The sequence below is a fragment of the Gekko japonicus genome, unplaced genomic scaffold (genome assembly GCF_001447785.1).
Source record: "Gekko japonicus isolate JY-2015 unplaced genomic scaffold, Gekko_japonicus_V1.1 scaffold321, whole genome shotgun sequence".
NCBI classification, from domain to species: domain Eukaryota; kingdom Metazoa; phylum Chordata; class Lepidosauria; order Squamata; family Gekkonidae; genus Gekko; species Gekko japonicus.
Window position 1 is genome coordinate 1172861 of NW_015169181.1, and position 14868 is coordinate 1187728.

The 14868-nt window shown below is 49.5% G+C and overlaps 1 protein-coding gene across 1 annotated transcript in view; it reads right to left on the reverse strand.

The window, feature by feature from the left end:
• Window positions 1-404: 404 nt before the first annotated feature.
• DNAH3 (dynein, axonemal, heavy chain 3) overlaps window positions 405-14868 on the reverse strand; it is a 139659-nt gene continuing 125195 nt past the window's right edge. Inside the window, 4 exon segments of the mRNA XM_015416119.1 lie at window positions 405-758; window positions 5059-5196; window positions 10977-11181; window positions 12857-12999. Of these exon segments, the coding sequence (XP_015271605.1) occupies window positions 405-758; window positions 5059-5196; window positions 10977-11181; window positions 12857-12999 (840 nt within the window).

Consider the following 14868-nt stretch of genomic DNA (forward strand, 5'->3'; position numbering starts at 1 on the left):
ACTCAGAACGAGATGGCAGGAAGTGGAGGAAGCCAGAAGAGCAGTCAAACAAAATACCGGCGTAAGGAGTTCAGTGAGAAGGGATCTGGGAGCCATCAGGAGGTCCATCAGTGGGGCCAGGACACTAGAAGCCCTCCCACTGTTGGCCCCCCATCCCAAGCACCAAGAATACAGAGTATCTTTTGCTGAGAGCAGATCACTTGGGAGTATGGCCATTGATTGGAAGAGTGGGGGAGTGCCCTAACAGAGGGCTAGGGGGTTGAAAAACAAAAAGGGAAAACAATGGTTTGAAAACAACTCTAAAGGCTACTGTGAGACAGGGAGAAAGAGGGCTGGTTTCAAAAAGCGAGAAGGTAAATCTTTTAATCGCAATGTGTCAGCACAACAGGACATCCTAAACAGAATCAGTCATCTAGCTGGCAAAGTGCCGCTACTCCCCGATTGATCCAGTGCTTCTGGGGAAGGTTGGAAGGAATCTCAATGGAGAGGACGTAATTGGTGGAGTGCCCCGTGGTAGATAAGACTCCTCTCCGGGCACTGGTTTTGTAGACAGGGCACGTGTATATCCCAGAGTGCAGAAAGTTCGCACTCTCTCCGGGTCTCAGCCAAATGATGGGCAGAGAATCATAAAGGATTTTGGGGAAGGACTCGCCAATCTTCATGGCTTCCCGGTCCCACCGGGCCCCTTCCAGGAAAAGCCCTTTCACGTAGGCCCCGTCTTCCGGCATGGTCTCCATGCTGTGCTCCTGCTTGGTCACCTAAATTGAGGAAAGAAGAAAAAACAACGGTGGTGTCAAAATGCCACCTCCATCCCATGGAGGTAAAAAGATACCTCTGTTGAGAAAAGTTAAATGATCTCTGTCACGCCAGTTCTCCAGCCCCTCCACGCTATCCTTTGCTGTGTTCTGTACAGTATTCAGTAACGCTAGATAAGGTCTAGTTCTCTTACCAGGATGGCAGACCTGTGCCTAGTTGGTATAATTTCAAACTGCAAACAGGGAGGGGGGAAAATTCCTCTACACAGAAAGCCAGCATGTAGGGGGAAAGGGTTCTAATTCTACATGTTTTGTTGTTGTTCAGTCGCACAGTCGAGTCCGACTCTTTGCGACCCCATGGACCAGCTCCCTCCAGGCCTTCCGGTCTTCCGCCATCCTCTACATGTAGAGGATGTACATGTCTTCCGCCTACATTCTACATGTAGGGGGTTTAAAATATATAGTCCATCATAGCCCTTCCTGAAGTTGTGCTGCCCCAGACATAGGCCAAACACCTCAAATGAGGGATGAAACCTGACCTGAAAGATCCATGGTTAGGATCACACATTTGAGTGTGTTTTAAGTTCCTTAGCAGGCCCAGACTGCAACTGTTGAGAAGTATCTCAGGGTGAGAAGGTGGTTAGCCATTTCATTCCACGCCACCTCTGTAATTTTAATTGCCCCTTCAAAAGCTGCAATTCTTTTGGGTGGACAAAAAGAATGGTCCAAACATTTGGCCTATATTTCTCCCCAATTCCAACTCTTTGGGTGTCTGCAGAAGAAACTTGGGAAGAAACCGTTTAACACCCTCTCACCCAGAGGTGCTTCTTGGACAGGGCCACATCTGAGGCTGCTAACGAGCTTTTAAACAACTACAGAACATTCTCGATTGTGGATCTTTTGCCTCATCCCTGCTTTGGCCCTCAAGAACAAGGCCTAAAGGTCCAAGGCGAGAGGAGGACCAGCTGCAAAACGGGAGGCAGGGAGCTGGCAGGAAAGAAGACGCCACCCTCTAAAGCCCTGTGCCATCCCAATTAGGGTGCTGGGACTTGCCTGCCCCTATGCAGATCAATACCTGGAATATGAGGGACAGTAGCAATGCAGTGTGGTGATAGGTGCTCTTCCAAAATCAACAGGGTATGGACCTTATATTCCCCCACAGATTCCACATGCAAATAGACATGTTGCTGCGGAAACATTTTGTGATCCAGAGCCCGCTTTGTTGAATGCATCTTGAAGGCTCAGGCCAAAATAAGCCTGTCTGACTTTTGGATGCCTGCAAAACTCTTGTTATTTCATATGAAATTTATAAGGGATGTCAGGGTCTTTCCCATTGATTTTGGAAGGCACATCTGGCTGGTGGCTTTCTAAACTCCTGGCTGTATGCTGTGTTGTGCTTCCAGGGGGGAGAAGAAAGTTCCTTTTGCCCCAGGGCAGGCCCCACATACATTTTGGGCCTAAAAATCTGCCCTGGCCGGTGTGTGTGTGGAGGTGCAGTGGCTACTAATGCCTTCCATAGGCATAGGTAGGAAATATTTATATCCAGTTCCTGCAGTCAGAGCTGCCTGGAAGGTATCCAAAGCATCTCCAAAGATTAGTATTCACACTTCCTCTTCTCCGCTAGCTCCTGACAGGACTCTTCAATATAGAGACTGCAGAGGAGTGTCTGCAAAGGCTGCAAACGCCAGGCTCTGGCATCTCTGTCAGCTCATTAAGGTTAGCTGATGATGCTCCCTGGACTTATTATTCCAAACACAATTCTCCCCAGGCTTGTGTTGGGACAGGATGACAGCATCTCCTGATGCGCTTGCTTTTCTCTCCTCCTCTTTTTTCTGTTCAGCATTAATACGTGCCATCTATTATTTAATGTTTTACAGACTATTATCTTCCTACACGAAGGGATCGATTAAGTCGGAAAGCAGCCTTTGCCGGTTCTGGCCTCTGAAAGCTCTGAGCAGATCCGCAGAGAAGGCACCCTCAGAAATCCATCCAGCTGACCAGAAGTGAAAGAGGGAGACTGGGGGGGGGGGGGGATCTCTCTCTTTCCGCTTCAGGTCTGAGATGCCTTATGATTCCCCTGTTGCCCAGTTCATCTAAATTGGATAATCTCCAGCAAAAGACTGGCTGATGGTAACGGAGGGAAGACAATCCATCCATCCAAAGCCTTTTATTGGCATATACATGAAGATACAGTAATCTAAATACACAATCGTGCATAGTAAAATTAGAATGGCAGGGTAACGTCATAATAAGAGTAGCATCATAATAAAACCTAATTCACAGTATCACTTATCGGCCATGAGACCGTGGCACTGCAAAGAAACTTTGCTACTATTTCAGTTATTTCTGTATCTGGATTATCAAGCAAGAAAAGGAGCTTAAAATCATCAGGGTTCTCTAAAAATTGGGCTAGTATGGGATCTAGAAGATCCCGACGGGACGCCAGATAGAGAGGGCACTGGAGGAGAACATGAGCAACAGTTTCGACACAGTCCTTCATACAAGGACAATATCTGCTAGGATAGGGAATCCCTTGGAATCTACCAGATAAGATAGCTGAAGGAAGAACCTTAAAGGAAGACAATCTTGGGAGTGTATCTGGTCATCTCTTGCTTAGACCACAGCGATTACGTCCTCCCGCTCATGTCCCTCTATTTTCCTTCTTGGTCTATTCACACCCCTCTGTCAGTCCTGAGCACACACACACACCCCTTCTGGCTTTTGTGCCTTCTGTCCCACATTGGGAACAGCCCCCCTCTCTCCATCCCTCAAGCACCGTTCCCCTTCAAAGTGTTTCTCGAAAGCCCCTTCTTCTTCAAAGCTGCCTCCTTGAGAGCCACCAGAGGGTCTCCCCATTTGGGTGTTTCCACAGGCACCCTGGGGTTCCCACTCACAGAAAGAGGGAAGGGTGGTTCCTGCCAGTTCCCCTGCTCTCACTGCAGCCCCACGTTGACTGCCACCACAGGGAGCACAAAAGACCTAAGAGGGTGTGGAGAGGCAGGGAAGTTGCCAGGCATGCAGCCCAACTTGTGTTCTAATGATGTATGTTTTATTCTGTATTTATGTGACCTGGAAGCCGCCCTGAGCCTGCTCTGCGGGGAGGGTGGGGTATAAATCTGACAATAAATAAATAAATAAATAAAAATAAAACTCCATCCACGCAGCACAGGATCCAAGCCAAGGACCGGAAAGCCAGGACTGTCCCCTGCTAGAAAGGGATAGTTAGAACCAGGGCTATTTTTGGGCAGGAACGCACAGGAACGGCGTTCCGGCTGGTTCCCGAGTTGGCCACGCCCAGCAGGAGCTCGTTAGCATAATAGGCCACACCCAACAGCAGGAACTCATTAGGATTGGCTACATTAGGGGTGTGTGGCCTAACATGCAAAGGAGTTCCTGCTACAAAGAAAACCCCTGGGTTTTGACCACAAACAAGGTAAACAGAATAAGAAGGGAAAGGTGGGTGTGGCTGGATGGCCACACTTCTAGTAACATGGGGGTGCAGCCTAATGTGCTAATGAGCTGTGCTGTCAGGGGTGTGGCCTAATATGCTAATGAGTTTCTGCTGTTGGGTGTGGCCTATTATGCTAACGAGCTCCTGCTGGGCTTTTTCTACAAAAAGAGCCCTGGCTTAGAACATATGTCCCTGATCACATGTGAATCTCTCTGTCTCTCTTAATGAGATACCCATCAGAATCTGAAGAAGGTGTCACCCTTCCTTCCAGCTGAAGGCAGGTTGTGTGTGTGTGTGTGGGGGGGAGCAGTTGGCAGTGGGAGGGGGCAGAGGCCATGAGAATGAGAGAGCTGGGAGTTCCTAGCTGGAGTTAACTGAAACTTGGGGTGCAGCTCTGGGAGGGTATCCAAGTTTCTCCCTGATGGAATCTTTTGACTTGTAGGAGTGCCTCTTTGCCTCCGCTTCTGCCCTGCTGATGGATTTGAAAAGGAAGGCAGGATTACAAAGATGTCTCAAGAGCTCTCTTGTCTACAGGAAACCAAAACTGGGTTAGCACAGCCTCTTAGTAACCCCGTAAGAGTTACAAAAATGGTTCTCCTGCTGCATTATCAACACACAGAGACTGCAAGAGAGGCTCAGGGGCAGTCTGGGTTCCACGTGAGGAAATGTCCCGAAATACAGTTCAGAGGGGAAGGATGCCTGTGGATACACTCCCAATCTCTTGTTTTGTTGGTGGATATCAGGTTATTGTACAGTCGGTTCCCCCATGATCGTAATGGCAGGTTCCCAAGCTCAGTTGGGCACAGCGCCCCCCGCCCCAAGCACGGCGTGAAAACGTTTTGCATATTTTACCTCAAATTCAAATCCAATATGATCTATCGGGATGGTGTATTTTCTAGCATAGTTCTGGGAAACGCCTGTCAGAAAAGACTGAGTGAAGTAGAACCCAGATATCCAAAACACATTCGGGGGTCCATGGTTGATCCAATCCTGGGTTTCATGTGAATGAAAAGAAAAGTATTTATTACTGAGAGGGGGTGGAAGGAAACCCCGCAGGCGAGGAGGCACACAACCTTTTCACAAGAGTCCAAGCCAATCTTTCTTTAAGGGAACGGAGATTCACTGTTTGCTGGGTCCTCCTGACTGTCAGTCTGGATAAGTTCATGCTTACCCCCATGAGGAAAGGTTAAGGCGCTTAGGGCTCTTTAGCTTGGAGAAACGACGACTGAGGGGTGACATGATTGAGGTTTATAAGATTATGCATGGGAAAGAGCAGGTAGAGAAAGAGGTACTTTTCTCCCTTTCTCACAATACAAGAACTCGTGGGCACTCCATGAAATTGCTGAGCGGTCGGGTTAGAACGGATAAGAGGAAGTCCTTCTTCACCCAAAGAGTGATTAACACTTGGAATTCACTGCCACAGGAAGTGGTGGCGGCTGCAAGCATGGACGGCTTCAAAAGGGAGTTAGATAAGCATATGGAGCAGAGGTCCATCAGTGGCTATTAGCCACAAGGTATAGATAGGGGCTCTGGGGCAAGTGATGCTCTGTCATCTTGGTGCTTGGGGGGGGGGGGTCAACAGTGGGAGGGCTTCTAATGTCCTGGCCCCACTGGTGGACCTCCTGATGGCACTGGTATTTCTGGCCACTGTGTGACACAGAGTGTTGGACTGGATGGGCCTTTGGCCTGATCCAACATTGGCATCTCTTATGTTCTTATGTTCTTATGCTGCCAGTGTAAACTGAAGGTAAGCTAGCTATGGCCCCGGTCACACGGGCAGGAAAATGCGGGGGGGAAGCATGGCTGTTTGCCCCGGAGCAAAATAACGCGCGGTTGCACAATCAGATGACCCGTCGAGGTCCCGTGGTTAGGGGGGAGGTGCCAATCACAGGACAATCCTGCGGCGTGGCAAGAAACGGCCTCTCTAGCAAAAGGCTCCACAGGTTTAACCCCTTCCAGGGCTGCAGAGGAATGCAAACTGTGTCCTCTGTCCGGTCCCCTCCAGGAGGAGCTTCAGCCGGGCCGCCCTCCCGCCATGCCCCCCCTGCACCTCCCCCTCTGCCATCCGGTGCAGAGAGTTCCTCTCGAGCAGGCCGAGCCAGGAGTGGGGGGGGGTGCGGAAAAGAGGAGGGGGCTGTGTTGTTTGTTTTTAAACGAAGTGTGCACATGCGCCGTTGGGTGCTTGTGCGCATCCCGTGGAGACTTGGGGAAAAAAACTTTTTAGCGACGGGACATGGGGGCCCCCGGATGCCACGACCTACCACCGGAAACGCGATCAGGCGCCCGCCCTTGCCCCGCGGTTTCCGGAAACTAGTACCTCGGAGGTACTAGTTTTTTACCCCGCATCTTCGGCGGGAAGCCTCGGGTTCGCCACGGGAGCTCTATGCTTCCCAGATGTGGCGCTGTGATCGCGCCCGGAAAATCTGCCTATCTTCTGTCTCTCTAGCATGCCTAATGCTCCGTGTGGGGAGATAAGATATAAATGGCCCAAATAAATAAATAAATAATATCCACACATACCATTGTAGTCTACGTAGATTTTGACTACATCAAAGGGCAGTGGCTCTCAAGTAGAGAAAGTTCCTAAGACCCTTTTAAATGGAAATACTAAGGACTGTTTCTGCATGCAAAGCAGGTGCTGTGAAAAACGGGTTGCTTACCTGTAATTGATGATCTTTGAGTGGTCATCTGTGCATTCACACCCATGGGATACAGTGCGCATGCGCTGGATGGATCGGCATTGTAGCAAGCTCTTAACGTATTTCCGCGCCCAAACCTCGGGCATGCGCAGGAACCCCACCACACATGCCCGGAGGGGTGGGCGCGGACATCCCGCCAGTTCCTTCGAACCACCGCGAATCAACCCCTATGGAAAATGTAGAAGCTGACAGCAGCGGGGAAGGAGGGTAGGTGGTGTGAATGCACAGATGACTACTCGAAGATCACCAGTTACAGGTAAGCAACCTGTTTATCTTCGACGTAGTCTCTGTGCTTCACACCCATGGGAGATTAGCGAGCAGTGGCCTACCTGGAGGAGGGTGCTGGCAGGTCATTACTGCGAGGCCAAAGATAAGATGTGACGTCCCATGTTGGTACAAGAGTTCTTACGGATGTCTAGGGCGTAGTGCCTTATGAACATGTTAGGCGTGGCCCACGTAGCAGCTCTGCAAATGTCCATTAGGGGAACTCCCTGGAGGAAGGCAGTTGAGGCTGCAACAGCTCTGGTTGAATGAGCCCTGATAGGGCCAGGCAATGGCTGCTTGGCGATAAGGTAGCAGAGGCGAATGAGACTCACAATCCACCTTGATAGGTGCTGAGCCGTGATGCGAGTTCCCAGCCTTGCTGGCGCATAGGAGACAAAAAGTTGAGAGTCACGTCTCGTTGGACGGGTTCTGTTTAATTAGAACAGAAGCGCACACTTTGTATCCAACGTGTGTAACAGCTTCTCCTCTGGGGATATCGGAGCCAGGAAGAAATCTGGGAGGAAGACCTCTGCCTGTAGGTGAAATTCTGACACTACCTTTGGCAGGAACAAGATGTCAGGTACGAGGCGGACGCCGTCTGGCAAAAAAGACAAGTAAGGAGTGTCATGTCTGAAAGCCAGTATTTCTCCAACTCACCTTGCTGAAGTGACAGCGACCAGAAAGGCTGTTTTCCAGGACAGGAATTTTATGTTGCAAGTTGCGAGTGGCTCAAAAGGTTTCCTGGTGAGTTGGCGAAGGACCAGGGGAAAGTCCCAGGGGACGACAGGAGTTTTGACGGGAGGGTAAAGGTGCAACAGTCTCTTCAAAAAACATTTTGAAAGTGGATGTGAGAACAGTGTGCATCTCTCAGCTTGAATATGGTAGGCCGAAAGTGCCTTAACGAGGAATGTGGATGTCCCGAGTCAGCGAGAGAAAGTAGGAATTCGAAAACTTTCTCGAGACCTGCGGAGGTGGCTCGGGGGGCATCATCACCCAAGGAGGAACAGAATTTTTGCCACTTGTAATGATACGACTTTCGCGTAGTGGACTTTCTGGAGTTTAGCAAGACATTTGCTATGTGGGCGGAAAAGCTGTTGACGCTACTCTTCAGGCTGTCAACTTCATTCATGGCATGTCGTGGTATAGGAGGGGGGACTCAGATAGGAACAGAAGGTCCTGTACCGGAGGAAATTGGTGGTAGACCCCCGCTGACAGGTGGAGGATGGTTGAGAACCATGATTGCCGCGGCCACCACGGGGTTATGAGGACGCAGTCCGCTCTGTCGGTGATGATTTTGCGGACCACTCTCAGAAGCGGTGGCAGCCGAGGGAAGAGGTAGAGAAACCCTCTGGACAACGGATAGAGGAGACCGTCCCCTAGAGACTGTGGGTCCCTGCCACCTCGGCTGCAGAACAGAGGGCACGTTTTGTTCGCTCTGGTGGCAAGAAGTGTCCGATGGAGATATGGGCTGGTCATCTGCTACTGCCTGGTTAGGAGATTTGTGGTCAGGGGAGGTGTGGACCTCTGAAGCCCCGGTATCAAAATCCTCCTCTACAGAATCCGAGGAATCAGGATCTGGCAATTGAACCGGAGTGGCTTTAATGTGGCTGGTGGAATCCGTCGGTGGTGGAACCGGAGGACTGGGAGGATGATACAGATCTGGGTCATCAGACGGATGATTCGGAGGACGAGAGAGAGATGCTGAGGGTCTGGATCTATGGGGTGACCGTGATCTGTGGGCATAGTGGGCGGAGTAACAATCCCAATCCGAGTATCCTGCTGGAGTCAACCATGGCATGGATGGAGGTGGATAAGTCCCATAGAGATACCTCAGTTGGCAGTGATCCCAAGAGAGAGCCAGAGGTGGGGGCATGAAGACTCGTGGAGATTGACTTCTGGAGCAGGAGGGTCCGGGAGACAGCGTAGTATCTTGTCCCTGTGAGCGGCCCCTATAAGCTCGCTCATCGATATCGACAGGCTCAGCAATCAGACAGGAAGGATGACGCAGAGTGCTCCTGGAGATCTGTCGATGCCGACCTGCATCAATATCGGTTTGGGCCTCGGAGACCATCGATGTAGATGACTGAGAAGGAGAGCGATCCGCGCCCTGGGGGCGACTAAGGAGCTCAACATTATCAATATCGGAGAAAGGATGCATGTCTACCAGCGTGTCGTGGTCAAGTTGGTGTACAGGAGAGTCCACAAGCTGCATGGTCAGTATCGGTAGAGTGGCCTGGGCCTCCGATACCGATACTGCCGTTGGAGCAGGGGGGCATGTTAGGGGCATCACCCGGTGCAGATGCTGCTACCTTTCCCGTCTTCACCGCTTTTAGGGACTTAGAGCCCTTTGTGGCGGACTTGTGCTCCTTACTGGGCTTCAGCTTCTTCTTTGGAGTGGAGGTGGAAGACTGCGCCCTCGATGCCGGAGGCTTCAACGTCGATTGGCCGATGTCGGAGGAGGGCTTCAATGCCGGAGCCGTCGATGGTCTTTCTGAATCCATCGCTGGGGGAGGATGTAACGCTGACTCCAGTAGCGCTACTCTGAGGCGTGCCGCTCGGTTTTTCCTAGTTTGGTTCGAAAACCTAGCATAGTGCCGACAAGACTCTGGTCGGTGTGTCTCCCCCAAACAAAAAATGCAAAGGGTGTGGCGGTCAGGTGGAGCGAACTTACTGCCGCAACCCTTGCAGTGGTTGAAAAAGCCCCACTCTTCTCCATAAAATAAGTAAAAAGGAGAAGAAAAAAACGGTGGGGGGGGGGGAGTCTGAAGGCCAAAATGAGGTAAACGAAAAAACTTCCCCCTCAACGAAAACAACTTTTTTGGGATGTCCGCGCCCACCCCTCTGGGCATGCGTGGTGGGGTTTCTGCGCATGCCTGAGGTCTGGGTGCGAAAATCCATTAAGAGCTTGCTACAATGCCGATCGATCCAGCGCATGTGCACTGTATCCCATGGGTGTGAAGCACAGAGACCACGTCGAAGATCTACAGACCTCCTCAGAAGAATAGTTTATCTGGGTGTGTAAGAAACCACTCAAGAACACTATTTTTGCTGTAGTGATGGGTTACCCTTACATTTATTTACTTAAAAGATTTGGTAATGCTGCATTCTTAAGCAACTGATTCATAAGGTGGGTGATACAAAATTAATAAACAGCAATAAAAATGGTATGTATTTATTTAAATTTTAAACCCCCCCGCTCTATAATAAAAATACATTATAAATAAAGCAGCAACAAATACTAAAACAATAGTTACAGCAAAGAATAGTCCCCTCCTATCCACAAAATAAATTACACATTATCTGAACACAATTATAAATCACTACAAAAGCAGTGATAAATATGGAACCAATTAGCAACACAGCTAATTAAAAGAACAGTTACTCGTGTAAGTGTGAATAAATATAAGTGCAAATTAATAAATATAAAACCAAAACATGGTGTAAGGTCAAAATAAAAATCAACACCAAATGGGGCCAAACAAAGCCAAAACAAAAAGCAGGATGCAAAAAATGACCCCTGAAATCTTTAATAACTGTAACTGATCACTGATGTGAGCCTACTCTTGACAGTGGTATCTGCACATAAAAATACTTTAGCACTTTATAGAGGCTAGATGGCCATCTGACAGCAATGCGGATTCTGCGAACTTAGGCAGATCGCGAGGGGGGGGTGGTGCAGGAAGGGTTGCCTCAGTGCTTAGTTCTCGTGGCCCTTTCTTACATGCCCAGGGAAATGCCGATCACCACTCTGGGGTCAGGGAGCAATTTTTCTCCGCTGGAGGTCCCTTCCAACTCTATCATTCATACCTGGAAGAAGGCCAGTCGTGTGAGGAGGTCAGACACGTAACTCCCCAGTGGCTTCAGTGAAGGGTAGGATTTGGCCGCCCACATTGGCGGCACCTTGCCAACCAGCATGCTGTTAAAAACGTCCTCCAGTTCTGAAGACATCAACACTTGTCCTTTGATGGCTTTGCCCAGGCTGATCAGGCTGCTTCGCACGACTTCTGTAAGTCTGCAAGGGAAGGAAACGGAGCTGAAAACCCACCCGAGATTCGTCTTTGGCTTCTGGTATTAATTTGGTCCATGTCAAAGCCCACTGAAATCAGTGAAAAGACACCAGCCCATTCAATGAACATGAAATTAAGCAAACTCCGGAGCATGACGGAAGACAGGAGGGCTTGGCGTAATGTGGTCCATGAGGTCGCGAAGAGTTGGACTTGACTGTGTGACTGAACAACAACAACAACAACAACATGGAAAACAGGATGAGGTTTCTTCTGGAAAAGAACCAGAAAAGGTAGTGAAAAGTTGCCTGCCTTTATCCTTACTGCCCTGCTCAGCAGAGTCTGATGCCTTCCTTCAGCCAAAGGAACCTTCCTCCAACATTAGTAAAGGAAGAGCTGCTTTACATTGGGAGAAGACTCCTTTGGCTGGTGGAAGGCTCCACATTTTGCTGAGTAGAAGAGCTGGATCTATTTTCCTGCTGGGCACACTTGGATAAATGGAAGTTATTTCTCCAAGTGGCCCACCACTACAGAACCCGTTTTTCGAATGTTTCCAACCTGCCCGGTTCATGGACACTGCTCTTCCGGGATCCAACTCCACGTTATGTTATCTGCATTGGTTTTTTAAAGCCTTTGCAAGCTGCTTTGGGGTAAAAATACTGCCCTTGCATACAGAAGCAATGGGAATCCTACCTGTTGAATCTGATCAGTTCTTGCCTCAGGACTGTATTCATGGACTCCTGGTAAAGCACCGGATACTTCCTCATCACATTTTCCAAGTCGAAATCGTTTGGTAACTTGGAAAGGATATCCTGTGCCAACTCCTCAACAGTTTCCTACAATCAGGAAATCTGAGTAAATCTCAAAAATCTCCTTTTTTGTATATCCACCATCCAAAATTCAATTTTTAAAAATATTCTTGGCTCTACTCGCTTTCTCTGGCTTTACTTACACTAAGCCTGCTACTGGCACATTGCAGCAGAAGTCACATCTAATCAGAGGGCTGGTTTTTTCTCCCTTCATGTATGACATACGAGGAACTATTCCCCAGAGACGCACACCATACACCTTGGATGTCATCTCTCAAGGCGTAGTCTCTGATCATTTCAGAGGCGCTTATGTCGGAGACCTAATACAAGTTGTGCCATCGCTCAGTAACAGAGCACCTGCTTTGCCTGCTGAAGGCCCCGAAGTTCTAGCTGCATGTGTTGGGAAGGACCTTCGGTTGATGGCGGCACGCTCACGGACTCACCTCCCGGACCTCCCAGGGGTGTCTCCATGCTCTGGCGGCTAGCTGAAGAGAGTTCAGTGCAAAACAGTGATAAGAACTTTTCCTGAGACAAGCAACTGGGAGAAGTTGGCAGTTTGGCCAGGAGAAGCTCACCCCCCACCCCCGGCTGGCCATTCTCCCCTGGACTCTGCTTCACAGACAAGGTGCGTGTGCCCTCCCCTGTGGGCAGTTCTGCACTGGCTTTTCCCATGGATAAATGGAAGTTATTTCTCCAAGTGACCCACCAATACAGAAACCGGTTTTTGAATGTTTCCATCCTGCCCGGTTCATGGTCACTGCTCTTCCAGGATCCAACTCCACGTTACGTTATCTGCATTGGTTTTTTAAAGCGTTTGCAAGCTGCTTTGGGGTAAAAATACCTCCTCTGCATACAGAAGCAATGGGAATCCTACCTGTTGAATCTGATCAGTTCTTGCCTCAGGACTGTATTCATGGACTCCTGGTAAAGCACCGGATACTTCCTCATCACATTTTCCAAGTCGAAATCGTTTGGTAACTTGGAAAGGATATCCTGTGCCAACTCCTCAACAGTTTCCTACAATCAGGAAATCTGAGTAAATCTCAAAAATCTCCTTTTTTGTATATCCACCATCCATAATTCAATTTTTAAAAATATTCTTGGCTCTACTAGCTTTCTTTGGCTTTACTTACACTAAGCCTGCTACTGGCACATTGCAGCCGAAGTCACATCTAATCAGAGGGCTGTTTTTTTCCTCCTTCATGTATGACATACGAGGAATTATTCCCCAGAGACGCACACCATACACCTTGGATGTCATCTCTCAAGGCGTAGTCTCTGATCATTCCAGAGGCGCTTATGTTGGAGACCTAATACAAGTCGTGCCATCGCTCAGTAACAGAGCGCCTGCTTTGCCTGCTGAAGGCCCCGAAGTTCTAGCCGCATGGGTTGGGAAGGACCTCAGGGAGCCACTGAAAGCCAGAGCACTGAGCTAAGACAGCCCAGTGGAAGACAGCTTCATCGGTTCCAAAAGGAGTCCTGCGCTAACCGTCGGTCTTCATGCTTTCTTGACTAAGAACTGATCTCTCTGGACGCGTCTGTCTCAGATGTTTAACTGTACATCTCTATCACCTAGCTGAAGAGAGTTCAGTGCAAAACAGTGATAAGAACTTTTCCTGAGACAAGCAACTGGGAGAAGTTGGCAGTTTGGCCAGGAGAAGCTCACCCCCCACCCCCGGCTGGCCATTCTCCCCTGGACTCTGCTTCACAGACAAGGTGCGTGTGCCCTCCCCTGTGGGCAGTTCTGCACTGGCTTTTCCCTCTGTTGTTTTGCCAACGGTGCAGCTCAAAACCACATTCAAATATCCTGGGCAATGCTGTACTGACTGTGAAGTCACTCCTGAACGGCCATAAATCTATGCATAAGGTACCATGAAATCCGATGATCAAAGGAAGCGAAAGCGGCATGCAATGCAGAGGGGAATTTCTGCTACAACGTGGGTTTGGTGAAACAATGGAGGGAAAAGCCAATGCAGAATCGCCCTCCGTTTTCTCTGCTGCAAGAAGAAGAGGAAGCCACAGGCAAGGGAAAGATGACACTCTCACACCATCACCTCCCTCCCTTCAAAATCATTCTTCCTCCTTGGCCTCTGCTTTAGCCTCTCCCAGTTTGGTCCCGTTACCTTCTCTTATAGGTAACCAGTGGAGTAGGCATGGTATGTTTGCACCAGGCTGTGATTGGAGTAACCTGTCGTCAGAGCCTTATTGACTTGGACATGATCTGCCTTCTGCCTCCCTTACCCAGTGGCAGAGAGGGCAAGAAGGGGCTATGGCTCAGTGGTAGAGCTTCTGCTTGGCATGCAGTAGGTCCCAGGTTCAATCCCCGTCATCTCCAGTTAGAAAGGACGAGGAAGAAGGTGATGTGAAAGGCCTCTGCCTGAGACCCTGGAGAAGCCACTGCCAGTCTGAGTAGACAATACTGACCCTGATGGACCCCAAGGGTCTGATTCAGTCTAAGCCAGCTTCATGTGTTCATGCAATGGTGTAGTCACCCTCTCCCCACTGCATGTTTACTTTGGCAAAATGGTTGCATCTCCCCCTCTTTGGGCAGCCCCAGTTTCGCGCTGGTCCCAACAGCTATTGTTAATCAAAGCTCTTCATCACTTGCAGAAGAAGACTCACTAGAATCACCACCCAAGATAGGGAGCCTTGGGAGAGACGAGGCTGACAGAGGAAGTTCTAGTCCTTAAGCAAGTAATTCTTGACGAAACGGGCCTGGGAAAGCTCCTGTCCCAAGGGTACCCAGTAAGCCTTGAGCCATCCAACTCTCCACAACTACTATACCACTATTGCATGAAGCCAGGGGACACACAGAATCATAGAATCACAGAGCTGGAAGGGACCCCCAGGGTTATCTAGTCCAACCCCCTGTACAATGCAGGAAAT